The sequence below is a fragment of the Barbatula barbatula genome (assembly GCF_947034865.1).
Source record: "Barbatula barbatula genome assembly, chromosome: 22".
Taxonomy (NCBI): domain Eukaryota; kingdom Metazoa; phylum Chordata; class Actinopteri; order Cypriniformes; family Nemacheilidae; genus Barbatula; species Barbatula barbatula.
The window spans coordinates 6,478,150-6,496,168 of NC_136785.1; the positions used below are offsets into that span (position 1 = coordinate 6,478,150).

General features: G+C 39.2%; 1 protein-coding gene across 7 annotated transcripts in view; it reads left to right on the plus strand.

Annotated features, from left to right (window-relative positions):
• Positions 1–17,417, plus strand: part of LOC306911488 (RIMS-binding protein 2-like) — a 23,332-nt gene extending 5,915 nt beyond the window's left edge. For 2 of the 7 annotated variants that reach the window (XM_079486879.1, XM_079486878.1), the window contains 17 exons: positions 135–185; positions 510–534; positions 1,088–1,254; positions 1,790–1,875; positions 1,967–2,076; positions 4,036–4,833; positions 5,261–5,430; positions 7,709–8,605; positions 9,760–9,888; positions 10,030–10,173; positions 10,480–10,588; positions 13,078–13,247; positions 13,331–13,499; positions 13,643–13,740; positions 14,240–14,311; positions 14,386–14,535; positions 16,522–17,417. In XM_079486879.1, the coding sequence (XP_079343005.1) occupies positions 135–185; positions 510–534; positions 1,088–1,254; positions 1,790–1,875; positions 1,967–2,076; positions 4,036–4,833; positions 5,261–5,430; positions 7,709–8,605; positions 9,760–9,888; positions 10,030–10,173; positions 10,480–10,588; positions 13,078–13,247; positions 13,331–13,499; positions 13,643–13,740; positions 14,240–14,311; positions 14,386–14,535; positions 16,522–16,710 (3,534 nt within the window). In that variant the 3' untranslated portion in view covers positions 16,711–17,417. Of the gene's footprint in view, positions 1–134; positions 186–509; positions 535–1,087; positions 1,367–1,789; positions 1,876–1,966; positions 2,077–4,035; positions 4,834–5,260; positions 5,431–7,708; positions 8,606–9,759; positions 9,889–10,029; positions 10,174–10,479; positions 10,589–13,077; positions 13,248–13,330; positions 13,500–13,642; positions 13,741–14,239; positions 14,312–14,385; positions 15,253–16,521 lie in introns of those variants that run through there. The other 5 variants (XM_079486880.1, XM_079486881.1, XM_079486882.1 and 2 more) reach the window with 5 other exon arrangements.
• The last annotated feature ends 602 nt before the right edge of the window (positions 17,418–18,019 follow it).

An 18,019-nucleotide genomic window follows, 5' to 3' on the forward strand; every position in this document is an offset into this window, starting at 1 on the left:
GGCACAAATCATTCTTGGAGAATCAGTGTGAGATTGTAACGTTCTGCTGACATCGCGGTTACTTGCCGGGTTTCGACTTAATCCCGGTTTGCTGTCGTACGTGAATAAATGAATGTGCTATCTCTTATTTGCAGGTTCAGGTTGAAGCTGCGAAAGAGCGAGATGAAGTGGTGTATTTACTAGAGGTAAAATCTGCTTGCTTTTTCTTTTGACTTCTGTCTATGAAAGACCTAATTTACATTGCTGACTTGGTAAGCCAAGTCTGCATTTTAAGCAGAAAGGAAACGTCTACCTAAATTATGTGATAAGTGCAGAAAGGACTGGTGCAGCCTGTCAGGGTCCTTCATCTGTCTGACACCATTTTTGCATCTTTTTGTGACATTGTTTTATTAACACCCATTGATTTTGTTTCGTTTTAGACATGAAATGTTTGATTATTTTGTGTTATTTTCATCCCTGACTCTTGTTGTTTTGTCTCATTTTTATATTTTGTTTTTGTGTTTGAACAGAGTCATAATGCAGGACAAAATGCAGGTACACACTCATACAGAAGAATTATGACCTTTCTTGTCAGTACTTTCTGGCATACAAGGCTGGCATACAAACATTGAATTAACTCAAAGTGCATAACATCTAAAACAACGATCATATCATTATTGAGTATCAGTTTTAATACAAGTTTTTCCTGTGACAGGCTTGCATCGGGTATTTTTGTTTATTTTTTTATGAACCTCTTATGTTTTTTCCATTTTATTAAAAGGGATGATTCACCAAAAAATAAAAATGTTGTCACTGTTTACTCGCCCTCTTGTCATTTAAAACCTGTATGACTTTCTTTCATCCGCAGAACACAAAAGCTATTTTGATGAACGTTGGTAACCGAACAGCACCGGCACTCATCGCTGTTCGGTTAACAACAGTATTCACAATATCTCCTTTTGTATTCAGCGGAAAAACGAAAGTTATAAATGTTTGAAATGACAAGAGGGTGAGTAAATGATGACAGAATTAAAATGTTTGGGTGAACTATCACTTTAATATTCACAAGCCTATAATTTAATATTTTCTTGATTGCTTATGTTTGCAGGTGATGAGAGATCCGACGGATCCCCACCGGTGTCAAAACTGCCCGTAGTACAGCAAAACAACAGAGACAAGCCAGTGAAGCTCTCCATCACACCCACCAAGTTTATGAGTCACAGAGTCCACACCCGGAATCGTGCCAGCAGCACCCTGCAAGCCCCCTCCTCAGAGGTCTGTTTCCTTCAGCCAATCACGTGTCTCTGTCGGACACAAGTTAATCATAGCAGATATGGAGCAAGAGATGCTGAAGCCGATACGGAACAAACAAGCTTATTGTTTTGCTGTGAGCAAATTCCATTTCATGCTTTTATACTTTGGCCTTTACTCTCAAATTTGATTTATAACTGTCCTCATATCAGATGTTTAGGTAAAAGATCATGTCTGTTTTTCTTTAGCAATGAAAGTCATATAGTGGGCTTAAGGCTCTAACTGCAACTTACTTGTTGAAAAATGTAAATTTTCCCCTGGTTATTTGATTGACACCAGTCCAAATAGGCAGTAATCATTCTGCTCATAAATGAGACAATTCACCCATGAAGACATGCAACTATGAATGCATGCACTGTGTACATTAGTGACAGGACTATATCTGGAATGTTATGTAATGATAAACACTGTCATAATGCATTCATGCTCTTATGTAGCCTACAGCTTTGAGACTGAATAAGGTAAGATCATTTGCCAGCTGATTTTCATTTGTCCATAGATGGATAATGAAGTGAGGCCAGCTCCCAAGGCCAAGTCCAAGTCAAGATACACAGGACAGGTCCGTCTCTGCACTGCTCGTTACAGGTACAATTCAAATGAACGTGTCTCCTTGGATTTTCAAGCCTAGTAGATTTGAAACAGAAGTGCAAGTGTTCTCCTCTCTTTTTTGGTTTAGTTATAATCCCTATGATGGACCTAATGAGCATCCAGAAGCAGAGCTCCCCCTTGTGGCAGGGAAGTATTTGTACGTTTATGGGGACATGGACGATGATGGTTTTTATGAAGGTAAGCAGCTGATTTCAGAAGTGTAAAAAGTCTAAATTAACCCTTTCATGCATGAGCTTTGTTTTTATTGCTCTTAGGTCAAAAAATGGCTTTTTGAATAGGTGTCTATTCTGATGACCTCCATTTGTGCGAAAGAGTTATGAGTTTACATTAAATGCTTATTTAAGAAGTATTTTAAAGTCCCTGTGAAATAAAAATTAATAATAAAAAATTAAAAATTTTCATGAAATATTGCAGTGTTTATTGTAAATATTTTATCAATGTGGGTCATTCTCTTTTTAAGATTTGTGCGCCCTCATAATTTTGGTTATAAACTGAAAATAAACTTGCTTCCTGTAATGACTATACATCTTATATGATGTATGTTAGACGGCTTGGGCGGGGCATCCTTTAACCCCCCCTTAAACTGTCAGTCTGCTGCCAGTTCTATTTCAAAATGCAACAGCTGTTTTAATACATCCAATCAAGTCTCATAGAAAGACAAAAGCCACGGCCACTATATTTCTTATAAGAAATTCCATTTCACTCGAAAATTCGTCAAAATACGGAAGTAAAAACGATCGCAACTTTCGGTTCATGGGGAATTTAAGGAATATTCACAATCTAAAAAAGGTCTAAAGTCTTATTTTTAAAGTGAAAACAGTAATTTGGTCTTTAGTCATTTATATTGTTTTGAGGTCTTTTTAAGTTTCAGAGCTCCAGTGTATGAAATTTGGCGCCACCAATGGTGAGGTTGGCGAAACGCAACCAACAACTCTTTTTTTGGCCAAAACCTCAACAGCACATTTAAAGGATTTATTAGACAAGTATATCTTAAATGTTATGCTTATATTGCAAATGAATGAGGGAAAAATGATCGCATGACACTGTCAGTGTACTGTCTGAACCCCACTGTCATCATAACCTTCTGAAAAAACAGATAAAACTACATAGACACCATGTTATATGCTTATTTTGCTTATGTGTACGAGAAAAGCGATCGCATCACAAGTCAGTCACTCTCTCCTATAGTGAGTGAACCCTTTAGTGACTTGATTCGTATCCTTCAAAGCATGATGGCTTTTTCTTTTTTACTTGTACTACATGGATCTAAAAGAGCATTATTTTTTTAACCAACTGTACTGCATTACACTGTACTGCATAGCACATTGTTATCTCAGCCATAGGTTCTGCCAACGTTTTATGTAATGTCCTAAACTAGAGCTAGTAAATTTAATATTAATTTAATTTCTGCAAGTACATAACACAAATGTGTTTCTAAGCAACAGTGCAATTTTACAGATTTAAAGGTTTTCCTGAGGCATTTTCCTGGTACTTTAATGTCTGGGATGTACAGTAGATTGTTTATCAAGTCTTACCTCCCTCAAACTCATCATCTCTCTTTTCTGCTTCCATTTCCCTGCTTTGCACAAAAAATTCTGATATCCTGTGGCTATAAATGATTGATGATCGATATTATTTAGAAACTTATTTTAGTTTCATCATGTTTTCATAGCCTACCTCAGTCGCGTGTCATCACCCGAAAGTACGGCACAAGTTTGTGTTTTCGGACCGTGATAGTGCACGACTGCTCTAGTAAAAGGGGTCTAGCGAAGCCCCTGCAATCTACATAAAATAAGCTTTTTGATGAAGTTCTGGGAGATATTTTGCTCATTGATGTATTTTAAATAACGTAATGCGAAATTGCATTGTTGTACGTGGTACACAGGCAGCTCGGCGCGTTACATACGCTGCCGGTATGAAAGGACAATGGACACGTGCTGCCAGCGTTCTCCCTACGCACTGCTCCCGCTCCGCCTACCCACTGCTTACGCAGACTTTTAGTATGAATAGAATAAATTGACATTACCCATTAGCATATATTAAAATGACATGCTTACAAATACAATTTATCTAATGAGATCTATGAGCAGCTTAGCATTGAGTCATCTCATCAGTTTGTTCTATTATTTTTCCCAGGTGAGCTGTTGGATGGCCAGCGTGGCCTGGTTCCATCTAATTTTGTGGAGTTTGTACAGGACAAGGAAAAGCCAGCCATAGAAGGAGGAGAGGAACAGGGTCGGCTGGAGCAGAGCTGTTTGAGTCTAACTACCATCGATGGAGGAGCCTTAGACAGCCTTGGCAGTGACCTGCTTGGCCACTGCAGTAATGGGACAGGCGCTTTGGACGGTGATGAGTTGGCAGACGACATTGTGCCTTACCCCAGGAAAATTAACCTGATCAAACAGCTGGCAAGAAGTGTGATAGTGGCCTGGGAACCGCCAATAGTAGCCTTTGGGCGGGGTAATATCAATGGATACAATATCGTAGTGGATGGGGAAGTTCGTTCCACCGTGCCCTTCGGGGGAAGGACCAAACTGCTTCTGGAGAAGCTAGACCTGCTGGCCTGCACCTATCGCGTGTCGGTGCAGAGCGTGACGGACAGAGGGCTTTCTGATGAGTTGCGCTGCTCTCTTTTGGTGGGTCGCAATGTGGTGGTGGCCCCCACCGGCTTGAGAATGGACGAGATCATGCAGGACTCTGCTGAACTCGCATGGCTGCCCAGTAACAGTAATTATGCCCATGTTGTGTACTTAGATGGTGTGGAGCATTCTGTGGTAAAGCCTTGCTCTTACAAACTGCGTTTCGTGAACCTGAATGCCGCCACAGTATACAAAGTAAAGGTGTTAGCCAAACCCCACCAGGTACCCTGGCATATGCCACTGGAGCAAAGAGAGAAACGAGAGGCCGGGGTGGAGTTTTGTACACAGGCTGCAGGTAAAACTCAATATATTACTCAAATATTGCTAATATGGATTTTTATATGACAAAATCTATAAAAAAAATGGTGGTATGTCAATCCGTGGCACTAAAATCCACAAATTTTGCTATTCAAATGATCAGAACATAAAATTCACATAAATAACATTTCTCCCACTTTCGCCTTTTCACATGTGACAAAATATAAGTGAATAAAGCTCAAGGTCTTGTGTAACAGAGATTGGTATAGCGAGGATAATTGGATGAATTTATCAGCTGAAATACTCACACACAAGTCATTAAGGGCCACACACCATTATTCAGCAATAAAGATTATTGACTGTTTGAAAGATCATACTGCTTTAAATTTGAGTTCATAATTAAATGAACTAAACAACTTTATGCATACATTATAAGGCGTGTAACCAAAGCTAATTTGCAGCAGTCATCTCCTCCCTCCCAGGGCCACCTATGCCGCCTCAGGAAGTGCAAGTCCAGTGTGGTCACGCCCCCGGAATCGTCCAGGTCCACTGGAAACCCCCTTCTCTGACGCCTCTGGGAACCTCCAATGGTGCAAACGTCATCGGCTATGCAGTGTGCACCAAGGGTCAGAGGGTAAGGACGTGCATGGCATGCATCAGCTGTCATATATAGTGAGATTTATATCAGAACGATGATGACTCATCAAGACCTCATTCTAGCAAAAAGTGTTACCAGGGACCTCTGTTGGTGAAGCGGGGTGGTTGCAAACATTTTGTTGAATGCAACATATCTGAATAATGGTTTTATGTTACATTTTTGAATAATGGCAACAATAAAATGTTGAAGTTTTTTTAAGGAATTATTTTGGGTTTGTTGTTTAGAATGATAACATCATAATACAAAGGTTTAGAAGTTGCTTTCAACAAACGCACAAAAATTCTAAATTGTGCCCACATACTGTAACTCAGTGGTTCTCCAGCCGTGGCCTACAAGGGGACCCCAGCTGACTTCGAAGGGGGCCTCAGGATGACTAATAATTTAAAATTAGAAAAGGAAAGCCAATTTATTTAAAGGGGTCATATAGCGCAAATACCTGCTTTTCTGTGTCTTTGGTGTGATATAAGCAGCGGTGGGTAGAGTAGCCAAAATCTTAAAGAATATAGACAAACACAGAAGATACAAGGATTTCTGTAAATGTAATCTAGTCCTAATATCAATGTAGCCTACACAACTACTTATTTAGAATAATAGACCATGTCAAACTAAAGTGAGTCTGCAGAGTTTTGCGTTTACAATGCATTTAACTAAACTCAGAGCATTTGCTAAGATGATCTAAAACATATGCAGTGTTCTCTTATATGAAATACAAACTGATTTTAGACTAAATTAATGTTTTCACATGTTGTGTCACATGTGTGTGTTGTGAAATGCTCTTGTAAACATAAAGTATACCATGTACAGTAATACGCCGCTTCAGATGATTCAGATCGTGCTGCGCACTGAACAAATCATTTGAACTGATTCGTGAACCTATTCAGACGGTTTTGCCTATTGTTCAATTAATGCTTTCAAAAGAATCGACTCAAAAGAATCAATCACTCGGGAATGCCCGTAGAAAGAGACGACAACCTTGAAATAAACAACTCATTTTATAATGCATATTTTAAAATGAAGGAACGTCACGCAATGTAATGAAGTAAAAGTACATATTTTCTATTAGAAATATACTAGGTACCCACTTTTAATTTTACTTTAAAAGTTCGTATTTTCCAAAATGTTACTTAACTTATGTTGTTAAGTAAATGTAACAAAGTAAATGTAGCGTGTTACTACCCACCTCTGGTTATAAATTGCCCATGCATGTTTTAGACAAGTAAACTTGAAAAAATTTAAGTGTCGAAACAGAAGATGCATTCTATCTAAAAGCAAATGCTCACCCAGACCTGCCTGAAATGCTTCGTGTAACCACACCCCCACAAATGGTGGTATGACTAAGACCGCCCAAATGTTTATGCAAGTAAGGTGGGCGTACCTGTTAGTACAATTGCTTTGGAACCTGATGTTCCAAAAATGGTAAGCGGCGTAACACGCTTGCAGTATGCGACCAATAACTTAGCACTAATTAACTGGCCAAGCATAGCAAACCTCGCTTTTCAGAGCAATGAGCTTTGTTAAACATCCGCTCATTTCAGAGAGGCGGGGCAAAGTGGAGAAACAAACATGCTTGGTATGTGGAAAAAACTGTGTTTTTTAACCTTAAATCGTGTATACATTGCATTGAAAATATTCGTTTTAGCCATGTCATATGACCTCTTTAATGAAAACATATATTAACTATTTATATTTCTTTGCTCTGAAATATTTTATTGGAAATACATTTTTGTGAAAACAATTTTGTGTGGGAGGGGGCCTTTGAATATTGTTAAACACAGTGGTGGGCCTTGGTGTTAAAAAAAGTTGACCACCCCTGCTGTAAATAGAAAACAATTATATCATTCATATTTTTTATGTAATACAATTATTATTATTCTATAATTAGTATTTTTATACTTTATCAAATGTAAAAAATAATATCTTAATGTATGTCAAAAAACACCCTAACAGAAAAATGACACCATTATTTGTCATATCATGGTATAAAACAGAGGTGCATTTATCATTAGTTTTACATTTTTTAATCAAATTGTTATAAAAGCTTTTTAAGCAGTTCCTATCTATCCTCATAATGATTAAACTTCAACTTAGAATATTTTGTTATTTTCTCCATACAACGTATTGCTTCTCTGCATCTTTGAATTTGTGGAAGTATGTTTTATTTCTTTATAGTGGAAAGGGTTTTAAGAGAGAGAGGTTTGACTTTGGAGTGAATCTTTATTAAATAATGTCCCTAATGGTGCAATGCTTTTTTCAGATTGCAGAGGTGATGTATCCGCGGGCAGACTATGTGTCAGTCGAGCTGAATCGGCTCCAGTGTTTGGAGGCCCACGAGGTTGTTGTCAGAACTTTATCAGCACAAGGAGAATCTCACGATTCCCATGTCGCCGCCATTCCAAACCACCTGCTGGTGCCTCTTGCTAAAACTCTCCCTCTTCCTCACCACATCCAGACCATTGTCCCACCCCAGCACTCCCGAACCTTGCCTCCTCATCCCACACACCTATCCCGAATCCAGCCCTTCCCTCCTCACCCTGGAGCCATAACACCCATTCATCTCCAGCCACTTCCTGTTCATCCAAACCAGCCCCCGTCTCACCTGCATCCCCACCGGATGCCTTATCCTACACAGCCCTCTCCACCACACCTCCAACCTTTACCACCGCACTCCATGCCTCAACCCCCCTTACCGATGCCCCAGCAACAACCTGCCCTTCCAATGCCCCAGCAGCAACCCACCCTCCCCATGCCCCAGCCTCAACTGGCCCTCCCCATGCCCCAGCCTCAGCCGTCTATCACAATGCTCCAACCCCAGCCAACCATCCCCATGCCCCAACCTCACATTCCACAGCTCTCCCTTCCCCAATCCCAAAGACCACTAAGTGCCAGAGAGCTGGAAACCAAAGAGCCAAGGCCAGGAATGCTTCATCATGGAGGGGGCCCACCTCAGCCATGGGAGCCTGGATGCTCCCCATCAGGCATGCCCCCGGGCCTGCCACATGGACACACCCTGAATGCCCCGCCCTGCCCGAACCGTCGTTCTCCGTCACCTCAAAGGATCTTACCACAGCCCAGGGGAACACTCATTCCTGATACCGTGGCCAAGGCTATTGCCAGAGAGGCAGCCCAGAGAGTGGCAGCAGAAAGTGGTCGGGTAAGTCATGTAAATAAAACAGTATGTTTTCTATTCGATATTATACTGTATATAACGTTGAATCAACAACTGTCTTAAAGATCCTTAAAATTTTATATATATACATACTGTAGATAAGATATCCAGACACACTTGCTTAATCTTATCATAACTGATGGATCTCATTAGTTCTGTTCCAAAACCTAGTGAGCTTACTGCGAACTCTTATCTGAAATAAAACATCAGAAGTGACTGATTTGGAATGCTTTAAAGGAACAGTTCACCCAAAAATTAAAATTTGGTCATTATTTACTAACCCTCGAGTTGATCCAAATCTGAATATATTTTTCAGATGAACACAAAGAAAGATATTTGGAAGAATGCTTATAACCAAACATTTCTTGGCCACCGTTGACTACTATAGTTAACTATAGTTATTAATTACAATGGTTGTCAGAAGTGTCCCAGAACTGTTTGGTTTCAAGCATTCTTCCAAATATATTTCTCCGTCTTCATCAGAACAAAGAAATGTATACAGATTTGAAACAATTTGAGGGAGTAAATGAAGACTAATTTTGTAAACTGTTTCTTTAAAAAGGCAGCAACTGTTCGATTCATGCAAATACTGCTTGTTCTGTAAGAGACACAAATGGGAATTGATTTCAATAGAGTTAAAGGGATTACTTAGCTTAAAATACAAATTTTGTCATTATTTATTCACCTTCATTTAGTTTGAAACCTGTAAATGACTCTTTCTTCTGTCGAAAACGAAAGAAGATATTTTTAAAAATGTCTTCGTGGTTTTGTGCCCATACAATGGAAGTCATTGGAGGCCATTGTTGTTTGATTACCAGTGTTCTTCAAAATTTCTGATAAAGTAGGTAAGTCAGACAGGTTTAAAATGACATGAGAGTGAGTAAATCATGAAAGAAATTTCATTTTTGGGTGAACTGTGCCTTTACAATGTTTATAAGATAACAGCCTTATGCTTCTGCCCAGCTAATTTAATCAATTCTTATCATTAATGATTCATGACATATTAAGTTTGCACATATCTGTCAAGGGACCAACCTACTGAAGTCTTTCTACATGCCTATAATGCCACTATAGGTAGCTCACTAGGTTTTAGCACGCGACAATTCTTAAGACTTCTGAAAGTACTTTAATATATTTAGATGGAGAGGAGAAGCCAGGGATTTTACTCTCAAAATTCAGATGAGGAAGAGGATGAGGAAAGCTATCAGGCCCACAGAAGAGGAGCATCTATGGATGACTTCCTCAGGGGCTCAGAGCTGGGCAGGCAGGTATGGCAGTTTTAAGTGATTGCCTTACCAGACACTAACAGGAATAACAGGCTATTTGTAGTGGTGGTGTTGTTTGTCTTTGATGTGTCGTGTTAGCTCGGCTTATCGTTGTTGTGTTGTCTCACATTCGTCCTCTCGCAGTCTCATTACAGTCACAGTGAAGAATATCAGACCGAGAGCAGTCGGGGCTCGGATCTTTCGGACATCATGGAGGAAGACGAGGAAGAGTTGTATTCGGAGATGCAGGAAGAAGGAAGGCGAAGAAACTCCCACAATGCACTTAAGGTATCCCAAAATCCACATCATCACAAGTCATAATATCTCAGTATTGTCTAAATCTATAGACGGTTTCATCTGATGCACGTGCCTGGCTCGAAGTTAACTTCCGATCTGTGTTTGTTTACAAATCATTTTAAACTAATATTAATTCATATTTTATTGTTTATTAATTGTATTCAATTAAATTAAAACTACTTAACAGTGATTGTTTCTTCTTCCGGAAGTTAATTTTGGGCCACATAACGTTTGTTATGTTGTTGCCACTGAAACCGTCTATATGTGTTCTGTATATGGTTTCTCTGCTGATTCCAGACCAGAGGAAGCTATCCATCTTCCAGTCAGGGGGATCAGGAATCATATCGGAAAGCGGCTCACAGAGGCCCTCAACCTCAGCGTCGACCCCTCACCGTCCCATCCATTGGTCAGTGCTCCTATAGAAAGAGACAGGATGCGGTAACCAAGGCCGATCTGTCGGCCAACTGTCTTCGTGGGCTCCTAAATGTCCCGCTCTACATATTATGTGACGAAGGAGCAGTTCATCCAAAAATGACTGTTGTCCTCACCCTCATTTTACACTTTACAGAAAAAAATGTGTATTCTACATAGAAAGAAAATGGTTTCGGAACCACTGATAAAATGTATATTTTTGGGTGAACTGTTCTTTCAAGTTGTTAAATGTCCATAAGCTTCTTAGTGTGTGCCAATCGTCACCCTGTGTTTAAGCCATAACCATATCTTGTTGCTTTCAGCCATTATAACCTTCTCTTATGTACACAATAACAGTCTGCGAAACATACATTGTATCATACAGAATCGCACAGAGATGCTTGCCTTTTACAGTAGATCTCTACACTGAGGGACAGTCAGCGGCATTATACAACAATATCCAGAGAAGCTAGACCCCGTTTAAGTCTCTGCAGATTCAGTAAAAATAGCTCACACATGGAATAATGGCTCTCTGATTGGTGTTTCCCTCAGAAATAACCACTGATAACAGTGAGGGGAACTTCTCTCCAGTCAAGGAGGATGTTTACTATGGCAATGTAGCGCGTTACAAGACATGGTCCTCTCGGAGGCACGGGGGACGCAGGCCTCCTTATGGTACGTTGCAGCTCACTTGTTGGAGCGTGTTTAGAGCAAGCCCCCAAATGGGGTATAATGACAAAGAGAACCCAAACGCATGAAACACCGGACTGCACCAAGACGGAAGGCCAATAGCATCGTGTTTGCACAAAGAATGCACCTCCCTCCTGCACTGACCCACTAATGGATGCCTGCCAAATCCCTTCTGTTTTCAACCCGACCGTACTTTTACATTGGCCATGCATGACTTAATGATACTGTAAAAGTGAGCGGTATCTTATGGTGCACTAATGCAATGGAAACTGTAAATAAGTAACATTTCACCATCCCGACTGGAAGATAATGCAAACCTCATAGAACACAAAGATCGGATGAACTTAGCAACTCTAGCATGTTGGAATCACAGTCAAACACAGCAATGCACATGCAACAGGGACAAAGAGGAACAGTCCCTGTATAATCAGTCCCATCTGATGGGTCTCTATCAGGTCCAGAGCTCTGCATGGTTACAGCTCAGACTGTGTCTGCTTCACTATCTCTGTCTGTGTGCCTGTCAAGCTCTCAGCAAAAACCTCCATGTTTGGCTTGCTGCTCATCTGTAATTGGCTGCCATATGGGTATTTCACTCATGATCAACACACCCACACGCAGGCACACGCACATACATATGCAACAGTGACACGCATCATAGTCATCACATTACTGTAAAAATATCTGTTTTCTGCAACCCACTCAAGAGCGTGTTTTGCAAATAAATGGATTGTCTACAGTGCAAGTAAGAAGAGGATTTATAAAAACAGACTTATTCATGTTGGTCTGGATTGCATGTTTGTTAATGTCCTCTTATGAGATCACTGTATGCTGTCTTTGGATGTATGTACATTAAGTTCGACCATCATGAAGTCTGTTAAGCTTTAACTTTAATTATTTTCATATAAACAGTAATATGTGGCAAATTGACGAATAAAGAACAATTTAGGTTAAAATCGACATTAAAATGTGACAAATTGTTGTTATATAAACAGTGATATGTGGGTAATTGACAGATAAAGAACAATTTATGTTTAAATTGACATTAAAATGTAACGAATTGACTTACAAATATTTAATGCTGTCTCTCTTTTAAAGGGATAGTTCACCCAAAAATAAAAGTCCTATCATAATTTATTAAACTTGTCGCTTAAAACTTTCATGGCTCACTTAAAATCTTTTTTTGAGAAATGTCCCTGTGGTCTTCCATAAATTGCAATAATGAATTTCTTAATAAGCAGGTTTTTTTTGTGCAAATTAAAAAAAAATCTTAAATCAAGATACATTAAGTCTTGTTTTATGAAAGAAAATAAGAAAATATAATTAACATTTCATTCATTAAGGTTCAAGTTTAGATTAAGTTTATTTTTCTAACTTCATTGCCATTTTTAGTCTTTGCTTGTTTTACATTTCTTTCATAAAACAAGATGATATATCTTGGGTCACTTTCCCTTCTCGTAAATGTATCTATTAAAAGAAAATATTCATATTTCTTTGTAATTTAGTCATTTTTTTGCAGTTTACAATAGAAGTTAATAGGTCCATTGTTATTTGGTTACCAGCATTCTATCTTCTTTTGTGTTGTACAGAAGAGAGAAAGTCATACAGTTTTCAAATGACTTGACTGACTAAATAAAAGTATTTTCATTCTTATGTGAAGTATCCCTTTACATATATGTGGAGGTTAAATAATAAACTGTCACTGTTTTAATGTCATGTCAACTATCCGTGGGCTTATGTTGTGGTAATATGATGCCACTGTAAATCTGTTTTTAGACATGTTGTTTTTTATCTTAGATGGTTATAGAGACCGCAGCCGGCGCTCTCCTCCGTACTACGATGAATCTGAGCAGGAGGAGTCCTTTCGAATCTTTGTAGCGCTGTTTGACTATGACCCTCTGTCCATGTCCCCTAACCCTGATGGGGCGGATGAGGAACTGCCTTTTAAAGAGGGACAGATCATCAAGGTGCAGCTCAGCTGAGGTTACATAATCTGCTTTACATTTCAATCCTATTGTTCCAGCATTCCTATCTTTTTTGTCTGTTTTAGATATTCGGGGATAAGGATAATGATGGCTTTTATCGTGGGGAGATCCGGTGCAGGTCTGGACTCATTCCCTGTAACATGGTGTCAGAGATCCGTGCTGAGGATGATGAGACCTTGGATCAACTCATGAAACAAGGATTTCTCCCTCTTAACACACCCGTGGACAGAATAGGTAAGTTATTTTTGTTGGTTCATTCAGTCGTCTGGAAATCACAGACTCAGTCAAGCACATTGCATTGTGGGATACATGCTATTATAGGCTGTTCAAACACAGCTATTTACATAGTAAATTAATTTGCTACTCCTCTTAAACAGAACATAGTAGGAAAGGTCGCCACCCGGTGGTCACAAGAAGAATGGTGGCCCTCTATGACTATGACCCCAGAGAGAGCTCCCCGAATGTGGACGTAGAGGTCTTTAAACACACCCACACTCATATATGTGAATTTGGATCACAAAACCAGTCTAAAGTAGCACGGAAACATTTGGAGTAAAAGCCAAAAATACATTGTATGGGTCAAAATTATCGATTTTTATTTCATAGCAAAAATCATGAGGAAATTAAGTGCAGATCATGTTCCATGATGATATTTTGTACATTTCCTACCGTAAAAGCGGATGGCCTGCTACAGCGCCTCTAATAAACTTCTGCGGTGATTTTCTCAATATTTCAATTTTTTTTAATAATATTTCGATTTTTGAACGGTTGTATCTCTGCCAGATATTGTCATATCCTAACAAACCACACATCAATAGAAAGCTTAACTATTCCGGTTTCAGATTATGTAAACATCTCAATTTCGATTCTGGTTTTGTTGTCCAGGGTCACATATATGTATTTATGCATTCTGAGGATTTCGATCTGCTGAATGGTCTTGTTTATAGTTGCTGATCATTTGCTTTCTGATCCAGGCCGAATTGACCTTCTGTGCTGGCGACATCATTGCTGTTTTTGGAGATATAGATGAAGACGGCTTCTATTACGTAAGTTTTAACAGCCTACGCTATCATGCAATGAGCCCACAGCATTATTTCACACGGTCGCTTTATTCTTTCAGGGTGAGCTCAACGGACATCGAGGCCTGGTTCCATCCAATTTTCTAGAAGAAGTGCCTGATGATGTGGAGGTCTATCTGACAGACACTACATCCCACCACGGTCAGGACGAGCCAAATCTGGCCAAGGCGCCGCGGCCAGAGGCCAAACGGGTACATCATCGCCGTTCTCAACGCTAGGCCCCGTGTTCATTCATCTTCCGTATGAGTTTTCGGTCCACTCGCCGTCTGTGTTTTTCTCGTGCTTGTTTGTTTTTTAGTTTTTGTTATGTGACCGTGGTGGTGGTGGTTGCCAGTCCAGCCTTTCTTGCCCTAGGAAAGAGAGAAGCAAAGCCCACTAAAAACTGAGCATTTCAAAACGTAGAGAAACAGAGGTGCGTATTAGGAGAGCGAACGTTTGTAGAGAGTCGTCAGTGGACCGTGGGGGAAAAGGCCAAATTCTGTTCCTGCTACTGGACCATGAATAACAGCATAAAGCATCTTTGCTCTGAAACACAAAATCCTGCTAAGTGAAACTGTGTGCATTAGTCAAAATGCTTTGTGAAGTCCACAGGGTCTGTGGCTTGTGATTTGTGACCCTATTAAAAGACTGATTTGGAAACCCATCGTAGGTTGCCATCCTTAGAGACGCATGCCTGTTTTTTCAGAATAGACCTAATACCTTTTTTATATAAAAGTAAAATACATCACCCAAAATGTTGTATATCAAGAGGCTTTGTTTCTTTTTTGTATATTGCACATCGTCAAAAACTCTATTTTTCAGATCATATAAACTAGCAGAACATATAAATATTGCTCATTCCATCTTTTCCAATGAGACAAATGAAAACGTTCATCCTGTAATTAAAATAAATCAAAATATATGAACTGAAATGATTTGTATTTTTGCTCGTGGATATTTAGTTGACTTATCTGTTCATTTGTGTGTATGTGGTGGTGGTGTTGTTTTCTCCTCATATTTAATGTGTTTATGTTTTTTTACAATGTCACAGCTTTGGAATTTTATTTTATCAACGCTGAACAAACCAAACCCAGAGAAATATTGTCATTCATTTCTCACTCTAACAGACTTGCTTGTCTTACATATTTCAATTGAGCAACTGGGGATACCAGTCAACAGTCTCATGCAGAGCTTTTTTATAAAGATGTTTAAACATTTCTTACAGACGAGTGAATTATATCTCTGGAAATTAGAATTTAGGATTGTTTGTACAGAGAAAGGCAATAGTGTTCAATCATCCAAAGCTGAGGTTTTTTTAAAGAGCTTTTTCGCTAGCAGACAAAACACTGGTTTTAAATCTATTGGTGTGGATGCAAAAGTTTATGTTGACAGTACGTTTTAATAGTTGCAGAGGTAATGTTAGAACTTGGCTGGTCATGTTATTTTTTTTTTTATGTAGAATATTTTATCAGGCCACTATTATACAGTGTCTTCTTAATTTCACGTGAATGTTATTGTGTTAATGTGTTATTTTATTCTATTTTAAGTCACTTAGTGCATCTTTACAGTTTAGCTTCAAGTTATTTAGGATTGTTCTATCTTTGAAAACTTCTGCTTAATATGCCAGTGCATCCGAGCTTTGGAGTGGTATCTCCAGTTGGTTCTCTAATGTTTGCCGCATACAGTTCATATGCTTTCCAATATGTTTTTGGTGCTTGCATTACAATTTAAGAAGTAATGGCTTTTAAACAACACACTCAGATTAACTTATGAAGTATTGTTTGGTAGGAGTGTCATATCTGTTTGGCTGGTAAGAGCTCAAATGCAATTCTTGGGTACCCTGCATAAGTGACAAATAGCAGAGGTCACAGTGTCACTTGCATTATACATGAAATGAGTTAGTCTCTGTGAGAAAGTGAACCTGCATCTGTCACAAAAACATTGACACATGTTGTTCCTCATATTTCAGTTCTGTTCCACATGGCATTCTGGAGAAAAAACGTTGAATGTTGCCATCTCTTGTGCATTTTATGTGATTGTAACTGTTTTACTTTAATTTGGTGAGAGTTCATTTGGAGTTCATTTACTGTAACTTTATTTAGAGTCCGGTCAGTGAGTGATAACTTGGACTGTGTTTTAGGTGTAAAGAAGGCAAATATTTTTTACACAATTTTCCCTCCCCGTGGATGTTTCATCAGGTGCCTGTGGAGAGTACAGTCCCAGCTCCGGCTCCTGTAAGACCAGCCTCTCCCACTGTGCGTCCTTTGCTTCCTGTTGGTCCAGTCAGACCGCTGAGCCCTGCCAGGGGTCCCCGAGACCTGGCATCTAAAAAGAAAAAAGGACTGCTTTCTAAAGGGAAGAAACTGCTCAAAAAGTTCTCAAAGTAAAAATATTCGTATGACTACAAAAGCATAAAATCTCTCTGAAAGGGAAACTGCCAACCTCCAATGTGTCAGTAGTCTATAGTAAAAAATATTCTCAGAAAAAAATATATCCAAACTGGCTTCACATTAACATGCCACATACACAAAATAAAGCAGTATTTTCAGACGGAATCAACTGTCATATTAAAAACGTTTATCCAGACTGTGATATAGTATAGGCCAAGACATTAATGTTTAATTCATTATTTTCGTTATAATCCATATATCAAATCAAAGTGCTGGATTTTTAATGAACAGATTTTAATGTTTGTTATGGTGTAGCAACAGCAGCTTGGTGATAATTTTTTTTACAAAGGGCACTTACAAATATGGCCTGACGTTACCAGTGAGTGAAATAGCAGTAACCCATTGCTATAAATCTCCAGACCATAACAAGTGCATTAGTCCAATACACAAAAGGACCACACTCATATTTATTTTATTTCATTCTAATATATTATCATTGGGAAGACTTAAGAAAGATGGGCAAGATGCAAAAAGTTTAACGCCACAGGTACAGTCTACAGTATGAGCAAATCCTTTTAAACACTGCTGTGGCCTTCATGTCAACTCAACAAGTAGCCTATGACATGACATGTTAGCCGCAGAAGATCTGATGAATCCTCGCATCAGTCTTTGCCAAGTATTCCTACTCCCGCCTGCTCCATGAATGACCTTTTCTGTGTTTATCATGAAAATGACTCAGAAGTCGTAAAAATACAATGGAAAGTATCTGTGTTTGCCTTTCAACTGCACATTCGTGTGTTTTTTGGTGAATGATGTGCGCGTGTGTATGTGCGTCCCCTTGCATCCATGTTCGTGCAACCCTTGAACTGAAGAGGGACAGATGTTGTAACGTGTGTGAATATGTAATGTGCTGCTAAATGCAAGGTGTTCCTGTTCCTTTCTAAAGTTAATAAGGGTGGTGATGTTGAGGCAAAGATGATGTCTTGGTATCTCCTCAAAACTGGTTTACACATGCTTTGTTCGGCCTGGTCATGAGAACATCATCCTGAAGGCCTAAATGACATATCCTTGCTGCTGTTATCATTGGCTGGTTTTCCTGAGGAGGTTGCTTGCTTTGGTAGACACAAACTCCCTGTTATGGTCCGTCATAGGATATTTTTGAGCTATAAGATACAGGTTGAATAATACCCTCAGGACAAACTATACCTATGATGGCTCAGTTGTCTCAAGCTATAATCTATAGTTTACATTAAGGGCAAACTCTCTAGCATTAACACAAAACATCTTGTCCTGCAACTGTAAATGT